Source organism: Triturus cristatus, chromosome 7 (genome assembly GCF_964204655.1).
Source record: "Triturus cristatus chromosome 7, aTriCri1.1, whole genome shotgun sequence".
NCBI classification, from domain to species: domain Eukaryota; kingdom Metazoa; phylum Chordata; class Amphibia; order Caudata; family Salamandridae; genus Triturus; species Triturus cristatus.
Window position 1 is genome coordinate 910,732,112 of NC_140590.1, and position 14,370 is coordinate 910,746,481.

Sequence of the window (14,370 nt, forward strand, 5' to 3'; positions counted from 1 at the left end):
GGGTACTAAAAACCGGAATATGGATAATTGGAGGTAAGTAAACAATTAAATTAATAAAACGAAATTCGCAGTGCGCGCTGCATCGCATTTTGCGATGCAGGGCACGCAACAAAATTCGTTTTATTTATTTAATTGTTTACTTACCTCCAATTATCCATATTCCGGTTTTTAGTACCCCCCACCCTGCCCCTCCCCCGCCCCCGCCCCCGCCCCGCCTTTCCGCCCCACGGGACTCCCTCCACGGGCCGCGGCTGACTGTGTCCCAATGGGACCTACGCAAAAGCAGGTTAATCACTTATGCTTCAGCATAATCATATATGCCTAAGCAGATACATTTGCAAATGTTTTATTTAGTTCAAAGTTATTATTATTTTAACTTTACACTGTACCCAAAGTCCATAGTAGTTTTTCCGTGGATATATGTTTTTTATTCTCCTCTAATAAATAGCCCATATTTCAGTAGTATATAGAGTCCAAAATTCTGTTCTCAATCTTAAAGCTGCTTTTTGCCATTCATTTATCCTTTTTTGGATATTATGTATCTCCGACATTGTTCAATTGTGACTTATTAAGAGGAAACACATTTTTGACTGTTCATACTTCAGATTTTGGCAATAACGTTTATCTCTACTTGTTGTTCATTTTAACAGGGACGTAGGAAGGGGGGTGCGGTGGGTGCTGGCAGCCCCGGGTGTCATCACTGAGGAGGGTGACAGAATGGCAAAAATATGTGTTTTAAATACATATTTTTGCCATTTTGTCACCCCCCTCAGTGATGACACTTGTCACCCCCAGCTTGATAAAATGGCAAAAATATGTGTTTTAAAAACACATTTTTGCCATTTTGTCACCCCCCTCAGTGATGACACTTGTCACCCCCAGCTTCATAAAATGGCACAAATATGTGTCTTAAAAATACATTTTTGCCATTTTGTCACCCCCCTCAGTGATGACACTTGTCACCCCCGGCTTGACAAGATGGCAAAAATATGTGTTTTGACAAGAACTTTTCCGCACCGGTTACCACCTGACCTTGCTACGCCACTTCATTTTAAGATTATCAGTACAGATTGAAGGTTCTTATTGACACCACATGGCTGTTTTCATCCACATGTTTTGAAGTCTTGCATCACTTTTTCAGGGCTTGTTTGTATCATTGGTAGAACGGAGTCTACGGTGTTTGAAATGGGAAGATACTTCATCGTAATCACAAGATTCCAAAAAAGCTTGAAATCAAATTGCAAATGCACGAGGACTCACTTTTCGAAACATTTAAAAGTTAGGTTTCCGTCTTGCAAAATGGACAGCTTTCCAAAAGAACATTCAATCCCAAAATGAGAAACAGTTTGGACCACTCATAATTGTAGATATTTTTTTAACAGAAAATATCTTACATACAGTATGTATATGTCCTGTTGTACATAATGCCCACAAAATGTTTTTTACGAAACAGACTCAGAACTTTGACAATAAGAATTTGCAGGAAAGCCTTAATCCAGGGCCTGAATGTTCCCCATAAGCAGTCAAACTTTAAATTTGTAAACTTTATCGAGCATTCCACTCGTATGCTCGCTGCGTAAGCCCTGTAGTGCTATCCTGCATCCACCCTCTTCAGTGCACTTTACACATACCAAAGCTTAAATGAAATTGAGATCAATTTACACTACGTACACCATGAGCTCATCTTCCTTATTTTTAACTATGACTTATCTATACATGTTTTTTGCCTAGTTTTAAATTTATGTTAAATCCTGGCTCGCATGGCAATGATTTTAATCAATCATGCAATAAAGATTACATTAAATTTGGAAAGAAAATTGAAAATACTTATTCGGTCTTCAAATTAAGAAGCAACAAATATCATCTTTGGAATCTCAATCAAAGTTTTCAAGGAATTTAGCATTTACAATTGTCTTCTCTTGCACTTCCACATGTGAAGATGCCTTATAAGGCAAACACCACAAGCCACAATATGACAGTACTACCCTGATGGTCAAACTCAGCAGAAGGGTATGTATTTAAGGGTGTGAGCACAGGGGCGGCCCGTGCACGTAAGAGCGGTGAGGGTGGGGTCGGTACTCAACAGACGACGAGGGAAAATTAAATATTTAATTTTCCTGCATTGTCTGTCGAGTCCCCCTCCACCCTGCCCCACCACCCCACCGCTATTACATGCATGGGCCGCTCCTTTACGAGCAGGGCAGGGCTTGCTGTTGGTTAATCAGCGCAGCATCCCAGAATGCACGTGTTATTTTAGAGTTGTTTGTATTTTTTTTGTAATTATAATTTTCATGATACTGACGAGCAGTTCTATGTGCATGCCTAATACTGAGGCAAGCCACACTAAACAATTATTTTGCTTCTATTTCCATTTCTACAGAGGTCTGTTCAGTAGATTGTGGCACCCATGGTGTCTGTATTGGTGGAGCATGTCGATGTGAAGATGGCTGGACTGGGGTAGCATGCGACCAGCGTGTATGCCATCCACGCTGCACTGAACACGGATCATGCAAAGACGGCAAATGTGAATGCAGAGAGGGATGGAATGGGGAGCACTGCACCATTGGTAGGCAAACGACAGACATCAAATCAGGCACATATTGCTTTCTTTTCATACAACATAGAAATTTAGTAGTTGTTGTGTATTATGGGATCTGTTCCATCAAGGCGGCTACTTCCTACTGCCTGCTTCCATGCCACCCGAAACTCTAGCATATGCATACATTTATGCTGTACAGATGAATTTTAAAATTATCACCATCAATTTGCCATTGCCAATGGCTATAGACGATGGTTTTTGCCAGTTTGCGCACATCCTCAAAAATTTTCATGCAAAAGTAAAGCAATGTTCCTTTAATTGCATATTTTTCAATTTCTTGGTTCGATGCACCATACTTGTTTGCTATTATGCATCATATTGAAGTCACTGACTGTGTCAGGTAACATTTAGAGCTCTTGAAAATAATGCCTGGCTTATAGCCTGCAAAGCCAGAAATTAAATAAAATTAATTCATTTTGCAATTAAGTCAGCAGGATTACTTTGTGTCCTTCTTCCATGACACGCAATACATGTCTTCTCTTTTTGCTTGAATACATAAACTCCTCAGTACACAGATTACTGGATAATCTTAATCGCAAAGCGATTACAAGAGCCCTCAATTACCGCCCACAGAAAGCATTATATTTTAGAGCCAGACACGAAGGCACTTACAAAGAAAGATTTTATGAAGAGATCACTCTTCACACAGACGTGTGAAATGATGGGTCAAAACCATTTCTTACAGGTATTCGTACACCGCATGTGGTTGGTCACTCCTCCCCCGGGCCCCTGCCAGACCCGCCCTCAAGACCTATCTAATAAAATCAGGTACAGGCAGGTCAGATTCTGGACGATTGTGAGTGGCCTGCGGTAGCAGCAATGTAATAAATAATTTGGTAATGGTGAGAGTGTGGGCTTAACCAGGTTTGCATGTGACATGCAAATTCAATCCCTTCTGTTTATTGTAGGGTCACTCACCATCCAGCTGAGTATGTGCTAACTATGATCTAGGTTTAGAATACAAGAAGAAGCTTCTAAAGGCATCCTCCATGATGTCATCATATCTCCCCTCATCTGCGCAGCCTACATTGGCTTCCAGTTAGGAGGAGAATAGAGTTTAAGGCTCTGTCCTTGGCCTTCAGAGCCTCAAGAGACAGCGGCCCTGGTTATCTGAAGCTGAGACTCCAGAGGTGTAGCCAGACCAGGACCCTGCGATCTAATTTTCAGGAGTTGCTCCGGATTCCTCGCTTTGCCAAGACCAGGATTGGCGGGCAAGCCTTCGCGGTGAGAACGGCTACCCTCTGGAATGCTATGCCCGACCATCTTCGCAAAGCGGAGTCGGAAATCGCGTTTAGGAAGGCTTTGATAACTTGGCTTTTCGACCTTCCTTAGCCTGTCTTGCTTCCTCTGTCCTCCTCTGTGGTGCTGCTACTTAGTGCCGGGACACCACCGTTGGTGGAAGCCATGCGCTTTACAAGTGGAATGGAATGGAATGTATAATGCAGAGTCCATTGTATTGGAAGTTAGCAACTAAAGGATGAAAGATACTCAGACAGTTGCTTTAAAATTATTTAAAAAAATATGTATAGTAACACTACTGTAGCATTAATAAATTTGTTTTTGAACAAATCTCCTACATTTCTGGTATTAGAAAACTTTCGTTAAATGTTGTAGGATAAAAAGCCTGCTATCGACAGTAACTACATCCACAGGTCTTAGACCGGAGTGCTATGACTGGATCTCTCCACCCCCATTCAATATTTTGAACTTTATCAAAGCAGGATTCAAAAGCAACTGTTTGTCAAAAATGAGAGCCTAGCTGTGCAATTACTTCCTTTAATAGAAGAGAAAAGGGGTGAAAGGTGTAAACCATCATTTATTTCCTAAACAATCTACCAAATCTGCACTCAGGAGCAGGCCAATGGTGATGAAACTGCAGTAATTTACTCCCACTCGTATGTATAGGCATTGGAACAGTCATGTGACTCCCGAGTGCACCTCTCTTCACTGCAGAGGCATAGATCCCATAAGACAACAGCATAGGGAACTGTTTCCTAATTCCTTACTAAAGTTATGGATTTGTACCACCATAACTCAAATAAGTGAATTCGTACCATGTAGTAAGAGAGCAGACATTGGCAAGTAGGTCTCACATTGGGATGCCGGTGGCAGCAGTTCTGGCGGGCCTTTATGGGACAATCCCATTAGTGATTGTGTTTTCTCTGTAATCTGGGACTTTGGCCCAAGCAAGGTGTGCAGATGAGTGAATGCCTTTTCATTATTTCATTGTTGTCCCTTTCACATTTTGTGTAGTTTGTGAAACTAGTGCATTTTTGTCAGGTGAATATAAAATGAACTGTGCACATACATTTGTCAATTTAAAGTCTTGTTTCGTTTGTTATAATGATGTCCTGATGTTGTACCGTCCCTCCTTCCCTAGTCTTGTCCATATGTAACTGTTGATATTGAGTCCCTCATCAGTAGTTTTTAACAGTCTCGGGTGAGTGCAAAGTTGATTAAAATGCAGAGTTCAAAGCCATATTATGAACTTAAACACAATTCTTTGTGGCTCGTACCTTCTTCAGGTTGTATCTTTTTTACACGTATGAAGTCATGAGAGGAAATTATTCACAATTCTTTGCGTAGGAACAATCTCTGCCCTGGCAGGTCCCCATTTTTAAAGATGTATTTTGACGTTTTGACTCCCTACCGTGGATTATTGATTTTTTAGGCAAATATCCACCACGGTCTCTTCTGCTTAAGGTAGCATTTTGCTGCCATCTCTGCAGCACCTGCTACTGACTTGGCATAAAGTCTGGAAACTTGCCTGACGTTGGAAAATAGCATTTAATAATAACTAACATATCGTGAAGGAGTTGCTGGGGTGCAGACAGTCCTGTGCAGTTGTATTCATGGTTTAGTTATGAGACTAGGAAGTATGATTCGGCATCCAGAGGTATGTCTCTGTGGCTGAGCACACTGTCAGACTGCACCAGTATTCTATCAGTCCTTCCTAGGCGTGAATGGCAACAATTAGGAGGACATTTAAACATTTATGTAGCTATTAATGAAATACCCAAAGCAAAAGATGAGTGATTTTATTTAGCTTTTAAGATATTGACTTTTGAAGTGGTCATACAATTTCCTAGCCATAGGTAAATTACTGGAATATTTTCATCTCCTAAATTCGAGGTGTATTTAATATGAATTATATGGACTTTGCCAGTGCCAGAAGAGAACGTATTCCTTGGAGAAAGGACCAGATGATGGCGTGAGGATGTTAAAGGTTAGCCTGTCTTCTACCGGAATCTCTTAGCGGTCTTGTGTACAGGGAGGCAGCTCGCACGGCTCCCTGGCTCTAGAACCCCAAGTAGTACGTGTCTAGCGTTTTCACAAGGAGGTAAGGATGCCTTTGTTGCCTAAGAGGGCTAGTATGGTTTCCACGGTAGTGGTGAGTGGTAGGTGCAAGCTCTGTGGAGATGCTATCCCCATTTTTCCAAGATTACCTCTGTGAGACTTCCCTGACTTAGAAATAAATCTCAGAAGCTGACATTGATATCCTATTGCCGTTAAGATGGTAACAAGTCACAAATAGTGCAGGATGGAATGGTCCAATCGATGTTAGTCTTTAAATGATAGGTGTACCAGGGAACTCTTTTTGACAAATCTGTATCATTGTCAGCAAGTTGCACATCCTTCCCCACTCAGTGCTTTTTGAGGTGTATTAAAGTATACTCAAAGAGGCCATATACTAGAGGTGAGTGAGGCTTGCCAATGTTGAAAGCCTTTTTACCCGCTCTAGTCCCTCTGGTTACTGCTTCAGCTCAGACACAACTCGAGTGTGCATCTTTCAACCAATGATAAGCAGTCTGATGTGTTATACTTACTTTTAATACAGCAACGCACATTTGGTGTATCCAGTCAAACTTACATAGAACATTTGTTGCGTTTTTTAATAGATGTAATATGGGAAGTGTATAGTGTTCAGTCAAGCAGCATGTGCAAACATAAAGAGGTCGACGAGGTCCCTCGTGTAGACCTATAGATATAATTATTCCAGCTGTTTGATCATTCCTACTTAGAATTACTTTGATGTGGTATTCATATTTCGAGTTGTCGGCATCACTTCTCAATATGGAATCCTTGCAATGGGTTTGCACACACTACTACTTCTAATCTTAAATGAATATTCCTGTTGTACGTACCACACAACACGTACTATCATTGTTGCGATCTTGAGAAGAAAATAGGAGGGACTAACCGATATGCGGGTGTGATCACGGTGGCACTGTGTATAATTGGTGAGTGTTTGGAGCATCCATGTTGGATCTACTTTTGGGCTACACATAATGGGATTCTGTTTGGGAATTCAGCGTGCCTCTTGTTGTGTCCTTCCTACCTTTGTGGGTATCCAAATATAGCTTTGCCCAACTATCTTCATACCCACTAAATCACTTGGCGGAGACATTTGAGATCACATCTGGTTTGTAGCTTTTAAAAACTCTTACAAGGATATAGAGCATGCAATGCTGAAACACAATATAACATTCACGTCCAGTCCTGTCCATAGTGCAGTTGACACGTCATTTTGTGCTGAAAGAATGATATTGTGAGACTAGAACAAATGTGAGATGTTTTAGTTGACATTGATCCAAATTCAGCCCTTCTTGACATGGAATAGGTACACCATGTAACCTCACAAAAATATGTTTTTCTCTGGCTCACTCATCCTTTATTTTATTAAAAATGTCTCACTTTTTATTTATCTAGTATAATTCAGTCGTCTATGGCTGAAGACAGCGATTCTACATATATATATTGAGGTTACAGGTAAAGGTTGAGCTCCATTAGAGATATTTCGCAGTAAGTCGCTTGTCTCTTTTGTCACGCTTGTAGGGGGTGTGCCTCAAATGACATTTTGTATTGGGAAATGTTCCCTTTGCATTTCCAATTTATATGACAGGCCTTGAAAGAGGAGCATTCAAAAACGTAAACTGCATGATCTCCTACGTAATGGTATACATATAACATGTAACTATTTACCAAGTTGTTCGTGGTTTCCCTTCTTTCCTGGTGATCACCTCAAAGGCGATATTTTCTAACAGGAAAATAGTTCATAAGCCTTCTTTCAAACTCCTCGTAGTCACTATCTTTTATGTCCATACTGTGCCCAAACTGTTTATAATCTTGGTCTCTACCGACTCATTTTGGGGTGGATGGTCTTGTTTCTTTGACGAGCTTGAACCCTTCTTTAGAAAACATAAGGATTTGTATCTGCACGTGGCTCTGCTGATTTGTGCTCATGACCTTCCATGCAGTGCCAAATTGGACCCAGAGTCCTAACCATAAATACTGCTTCTGAATCACGGTTATTACAATCAGCCTGGGCACTGGCCGCGGTTCTTCTGCCTGTGTTGTGGGCACCAGTTATGCGTTCCATCACTGGAATGTCTTCAGAAGTTACCCTTGGATATTTTGATTGTTCAAGTGGAGTGATGTTGTATCAGACCTGTGCAGTTGCGACCCGTGCAGGTAAGCGCGGTGGGATGGGGCGGGGGGAGGGGAGGGGTGAGATGAGAAACAATGGAGTAGGGAAAATAAAATAAGTCGATGCAGCGAGGGCAAGGTAAGTGGTTTTATTTATTTATTTGTTTTATTTTCTCTATGCTGTTGTTTGTGACTTCCATCCCCTAACCCTGGCCCCGCCTCACCGCACTTACCTGCATTGGCCGCCACGGGACATAGGTACTCCATATACTAAAAAGTACAGTGTATTATAGTCTGGTCTCTTATGTATCTGGATCTCCACTCATATTCATGCATTGCCGCGTGGATCGCTGGCTTCGTACATATGGCGTCTATTTTGCTTCATGGGCTGCTCTTATTTCAAACAATTTGTGTACTTTCTGCTAAATTATGCAGTAAATTACTATCCACGAGGCCTCAACAGCTAACGCTGAGTTTGTGCCACTTACCTTCAGAATGTGTTCGTATATTTTAATGCAATTGAAAATCATTTGATTTGCTTGGCTTCGCGCATGGGTGGATGAGTTGCCTTGATTGCCCGAAGAAACTGTGCTGGAAGTTCTGTGCGCTAGAACATTTCTCCGATAGGCTAAGTGACCTGTGAAGGGTGATTTGTAGTCGCCTTTCATAGATGTGAACGTCGGCTGTGGTAAGCAAAGCAATGTATTTTCCATCATTTACATGGGAGGGAACTTCAACTAAAGCCAGATCTTTTTATAGACTCGTTGACTGAAACAAACATGAATTCAGTAGGGGGGTCCCTAAGAAATACAAATAACAATTCTATGAATTAAAGAAAGGTGACTTGGTTTGAGTGATGTTTGACCTGGCTGAATGTCTTTACATTTTAAGAAAATAAATTCATGCTTAATTTGAAGCACTCTAATATTGCAACAATTTGCTTTGGGCTTCTTATGAGTACACATTTATGACCCTAAATCCCTCTAGCTGATCTTTTCTACCGTTGATATGAGCAATTGCATTATATTCTGTGTGACCAGTTTATTTTCATTTCATTTTGTCCCAATGTCGAGCCTTTTATTGTAGCCCAAACATAGTTTAATATGTAATAGGACGGACTCCAACCCTTACTCCTTGAGTGGGTTACGAATAAATGATACAGGGCCGTGTTTCCCACAGAGTCCTTCAGAAAATATCTTATGACTAGGCCTGTGCTCACTCCAAAGTTTAAAGAGACTTTCTAGTTAGGTGAAACTGTTAATTAAAAGGTAACATTTTAAACTAAAAAACACTGAAAATCACCAGTTATAGTTAACTGAAGTAACTGTGACTTGCACCCTCGCCATGCACAGTGTCATCTATAATGTTATTTAAGATATCAACAGTGGAGTTGCAAAGCCAGCCAAAGAGCAAGATGGGGCTCCTTAGAGTACTGCTGCATCCTAGGACCTTTGTGGGGGTGATTTTGCCAATGTCCAGAGGGCAGCAGAGGCTGATATGGGGCTGGGGCTGCGCGAGGTGACCCCCCACCACCTCCAGTGGGAGCCCCCTTTCTATTCTCCCCAGCGGCAAAGTAACAGCCCTTAACTGGCAACCCCCATCTCCGCTCCTGAGATGTCACCGGTACCTGATAAGCACTGGTCAACCTCCAGCCTCTGCTCAGAGCAGACGTCTGGCCCAGGGAGGATCATGCTGCTCCAGACGACCGGTCCTGACTGGGAAAGTAACCCTCAGTAGCGGCTGCTACCAAATGGTGGAGGAATGTAATAATAATAAAAAAGACTTACCTTTTATGGCCGGCAGCCGCCTCATGTCTATCCTCCTTCCTCGTCCTCTTCATCTTCCTGTCCCGGACGGTGGCAGCAGGAAGCACCCGGGCGGAGAGGCTCCCCTGAGTCAATCACAACCCTGCAATGCAGCCTTGTGATTGTTCTGAGCACCATGGATTGGCGCTCCGATTGGAACAGGGAGCCTGTACATGTTCCTGACCAGGCTGTGTAATGCAGCCTGGTAGGATCATGCTGAGTGCTCATGAACTGTTTTTCGGCCCAAGAGGGCAGGCCAAACAGTTCTTGTGCACTTGGGGAGTGCACCCCACTCCACCCCTGCTCTGGCCAGCCTCACCCACCAGTGACTGCAATCGGGAAAATAAAATGATAATAACAATACGTTATTATCATTTTATTTGTCATTTTGATCAGTCAGGCAACGCTCCTCCCCCTTAGGGGCGTAGCTGCCACTGGTAACCTGCTGTGGTGCCACGCATGGCTGCAACACACCTGATACTACAGCAGGGCCGACCCACTGGGAGTAGCTGGATTGTCTGGAAGCGACCAACGTCAAAGGGCCAGGGGTCTGGCAGCATATAGCCATGGGGTGCTGGGACTGCTGACATTCTGCGACTTATGCCTGGACAGAGTAATTTCTCCCACTGCACCTCTTTCTTGTGGCCACACTCAATTGCTGGCGTAGCCCTCCCCTTGATAGAGGAATGCCTGATGCGGCTGCTTGTTGGTCCACCCAGGATTATACCAGATTCTCCTTCCTTATGGCCTGAGTCAGGGACAGGGTTGATCAAACACAGGTGGCACCCCCCTCCAACTGACATCCCATGACCATCGTCTACTAACTACTGTGCATAAGCTTCACGGTCCCACTAGAGTTCCAACAAGCTCATAGAATCGGCTCCAGAGGCTCCTGAAACCCCTCACAGCACAGGGCAGCCATCTCATGCCTCCTCCAGCATACCCAGGTGCAGACGGATGTGCAAGCAGTTAAGATGGCGAACGGATTCACATCACAGGAGACGTAATTAAAGCACAAATAGTTCTTAGCCCTCTGGCCAACTTCATTACCATGAAAATATCAAAATGGGGTAACCCAGTATCCCTCAGAACCTGGGCGGATAATCAAAATATTACAAACGGTTCTGTCGGGTAAACAGTATTGCTTCAAGAAAAATCATCATTTTTATGCATATCCAAACACACATGGAGACCATAAGTAATTTTTAAAGAGGCTTTATGAATTGCATCATTCATAAACAACTAAAGGCAATGGCTGTCAAATGTAAAACATAGTTGTGACAAAGTGGCGTGAAGTGACATAAAGTGCTCAGTGCTCTGGTGAAAAGTGCGTAATATATACAGTGTAATTTTTGCAGGATAAAAATAATTTGCAAAGGTCAGTCTGAGCGAATGATCAAAACAAACTGCAAGTCGATCAAATCAGTCTTTTATGCAGAGTATTTCAACTGATCCTTCAATAAGTGTCGACGTTTCAACCCAAGATAGCGTAGTTCGCTAGTCAAAGCGGGTCTTCATCAGGACGGGGATAGACAGCCAGATTACGCAAACCCAATGTTCCTTGAAGGGCGATGTGAAATGGAGAGGCAAGAGCAATGGTATCCTGTTCTCCTTAGAAGTCTGCGTGAGTTCCGTTCAAAATTTGGAACGTGTCCGCGTAGGGGAACGGATCGTCCTTTGCGGGAGTTTGGTATTCAGACGAATGATTTACATCTAGTGTCTGTAATTCGTGTGCGATCAGAGGCGCGCAGGCAAACGTCCTGTCATTCGCGAGACAGACCTCGCGAATGACAGGACGTTTGCCTGCGCGCCTCTGATCGCACACGAATTACAGACACTAGATGTAAATCATTCGTCTGAATACCAAACTCCCGCAAAGGACGATCCGTTCCCCTACGCGGACACGTTCCAAATTTTGAACGGAACTCACGCAGACTTCTAAGGAGAACAGGATACCATTGCTCTTGCCTCTCCATTTCACATCGCCCTTCAAGGAACATTGGGTTTGCGTAATCTGGCTGTCTATCCCCGTCCTGATGAAGACCCGCTTTGACTAGCGAACTACGCTATCTTGGGTTGAAACGTCGACACTTATTGAAGGATCAGTTGAAATACTCTGCATAAAAGACTGATTTGATCGACTTGCAGTTTGTTTTGATCATTCGCTCAGACTGACCTTTGCAAATTATTTTTATCCTGCAAAAATTACACTGTATATATTACGCACTTTTCACCAGAGCACTGAGCACTTTATGTCACTTCACGCCACTTTGTCACAACTATGTTTTACATTTGACAGCCATTGCCTTTAGTTGTTTATGAATGATGCAATTCATAAAGCCTCTTTAAAAATTACTTATGGTCTCCATGTGTGTTTGGATATGCATAAAAATGATGATTTTTCTTGAAGCAATACTGTTTACCCGACAGAACCGTTTGTAATATTTTGAACTTCATTACCATGACATCAAATATGGCTTAATCAACCTCGCGGTGATGGTCATCACTTACAAATATTGCATGCTGAAAGATTTCTTAGACACTGGGGGCTATGCCTCAATGAATACAGTAACCCAGGAGCCAAAAGGGACATGGGCTGTCAGATCTGGGTGGACAGGAACACCACCCTACAACCCTGCAACATCCTGACATGTCATGAACGACACCTCATAGGAACTCAGATAAGGAAGGCTTTAACAGAGTGATCAAGACACTAACCAGGGAGAGTGACAAATCGCACTCACCAATGAAGGACAGGCCCCCTGAAGGAATGACCACCACTGTTGTACACTCTCAAGAACTCCCACCCCTCAGCTGAAGATCCATCAGATGGTGGCCAATCATTCTAATCTCCATCGCCAACAGGCTTACCATACTTGCCTCCACTGTGTAGGAACTTGGTTGACAACCGCCTGAATACTGGAACACAAAGGGCCTCCAATGTGTGTATTGTTGCATCGTGCCATGACAGAGAGCTTGCCCACCTTTCTCTCTCTTGCCCTTTGGTCTCCGCTCCTCCATTCCCCCACTGTAGGGGGGGTAGGGACTTGGTGACTCTAGAAGTGCCTCTCTCACTCTGCACCAAGTGGCCTGTGTGTGGATGGGTGGATTACATGCTACCCCCATCATCTTTCGGTATTCTTCAGGCCTGTAGGTCATGCGTGTCCCTCATGTCAGTGCACCCTGCTGTACTGAGCCATCACCCACCCTCTGGGATCCCTCAGGGTGATGGCCGGTGAAGGTTAGCTCGCATACTAAGGTAAGGTTAAAGCTCCTACTTCCCCTTTCCTGTTCACACTGCCCTTGACCAGCAGCACCCTCCTGCTTGGGCCCAGTGCTGTTGCATGATCTATTCTTTTGCACATCTCATTTGCTCATTCCACTTGCCTTTCTGTGGCCACAGACCTCCCGGACTCCTTCACCCAGATTGTCCATGCAGGTGCCTACACCCAGGTTAGCCCCGGTATTTTTGCTATCCCTTAATATCAATGCGCTGAATATCTATATCATGCACCTAAGGATACTGACTTACCTGAAAGATCAGTGCACAGACATCACACTGCTCCAAGAAACTGCAAAGGGAATGAGTGAGAATGGTACTACATAGCTATTGAACTAATCCTGGGGACTCCGACAGCCCCCAGCTACCAACACCACAAAAAGAATGATGTGGGGTTGCTATTCTCATCAACTAAACCTTTCAACATACCATACTCCCTACTTGGATGGAAATTTCTTTGGTAAATTCAAAACACTAGGCCACACGTACATAGTGGGCTCACTTTACGCACTCACGATGAGTAAAACACACTTTTTGACACACATTCCATGACTTCTTATGGAATTTAGAGAAACTAGGGTTGTGCTTGGAGGTGACTGAAGCCTTGACATTAATCCAATGGTCCCCTAGACATTGGTAATGCCACAGAGAAGACCGTACTAAAAGACGTGTTGCCAACCACAATCTCACTGATGTGTGGCGTCTCTCCCATCCAATAGACAGAGATTACTCTTACTGCTCCAAGGTTATAGGTACGCCCTTCAGAATAGACTACTTCCTCACACGGGTCCTGTGCTACATCATGGGTACCAAACTGCTAGTCTACCAGGAGAGATATCAGACCATTAGCCAATTGAATTTGCTCTACATTTGGACAACATTTCGCCCTAGGAATGGGCTGCCAGATGAATATATCCAACTATAAGACCCCGGATGACAAATGCCTCCTGGCCTCATACGTTCAGGTATACCACTCCGACAACGCCCAGTCAATAAACCATAAGGGCGGTAGACAAGGGCACCTTGTGGGGTTGCTAATGTGACACACCACTCTCAAGCGCAACAAAGCGCGGGTTGAGTGGAAGCAGCTGGATGAGGCTGCAGCCTGGTCCCCTTTTTTGCCTATAATGAATCCCTATCTGTCGAGAGCTGCCACTGGCTGGAAGTCACAAAACTTGCTCTGAACCAACACTATACTTTGGCTGCCGAATGAGAATTGCAGAAGCTCTAGTGGTGACTTTACGAGCATTAGAAAGCCG

The 14,370-nt window shown here is 43.5% G+C and overlaps 1 protein-coding gene across 6 annotated transcripts in view; it reads left to right on the top strand.

Moving 5' to 3' along the window:
* TENM2 (teneurin transmembrane protein 2) overlaps window positions 1-14,370 on the top strand; it is a 2,740,530-nt gene that overhangs the window by 2,424,151 nt on the left and 302,009 nt on the right. For all 6 annotated transcript variants that reach the window (XM_085617838.1, XM_085617837.1, XM_085617839.1 and 3 more), the window contains one exon: window positions 2,381-2,566. In XM_085617838.1, coding sequence (XP_085473964.1) covers window positions 2,381-2,566 — 186 coding nt within the window. The remainder of the gene's footprint in view (window positions 1-2,380; window positions 2,567-14,370) is intronic.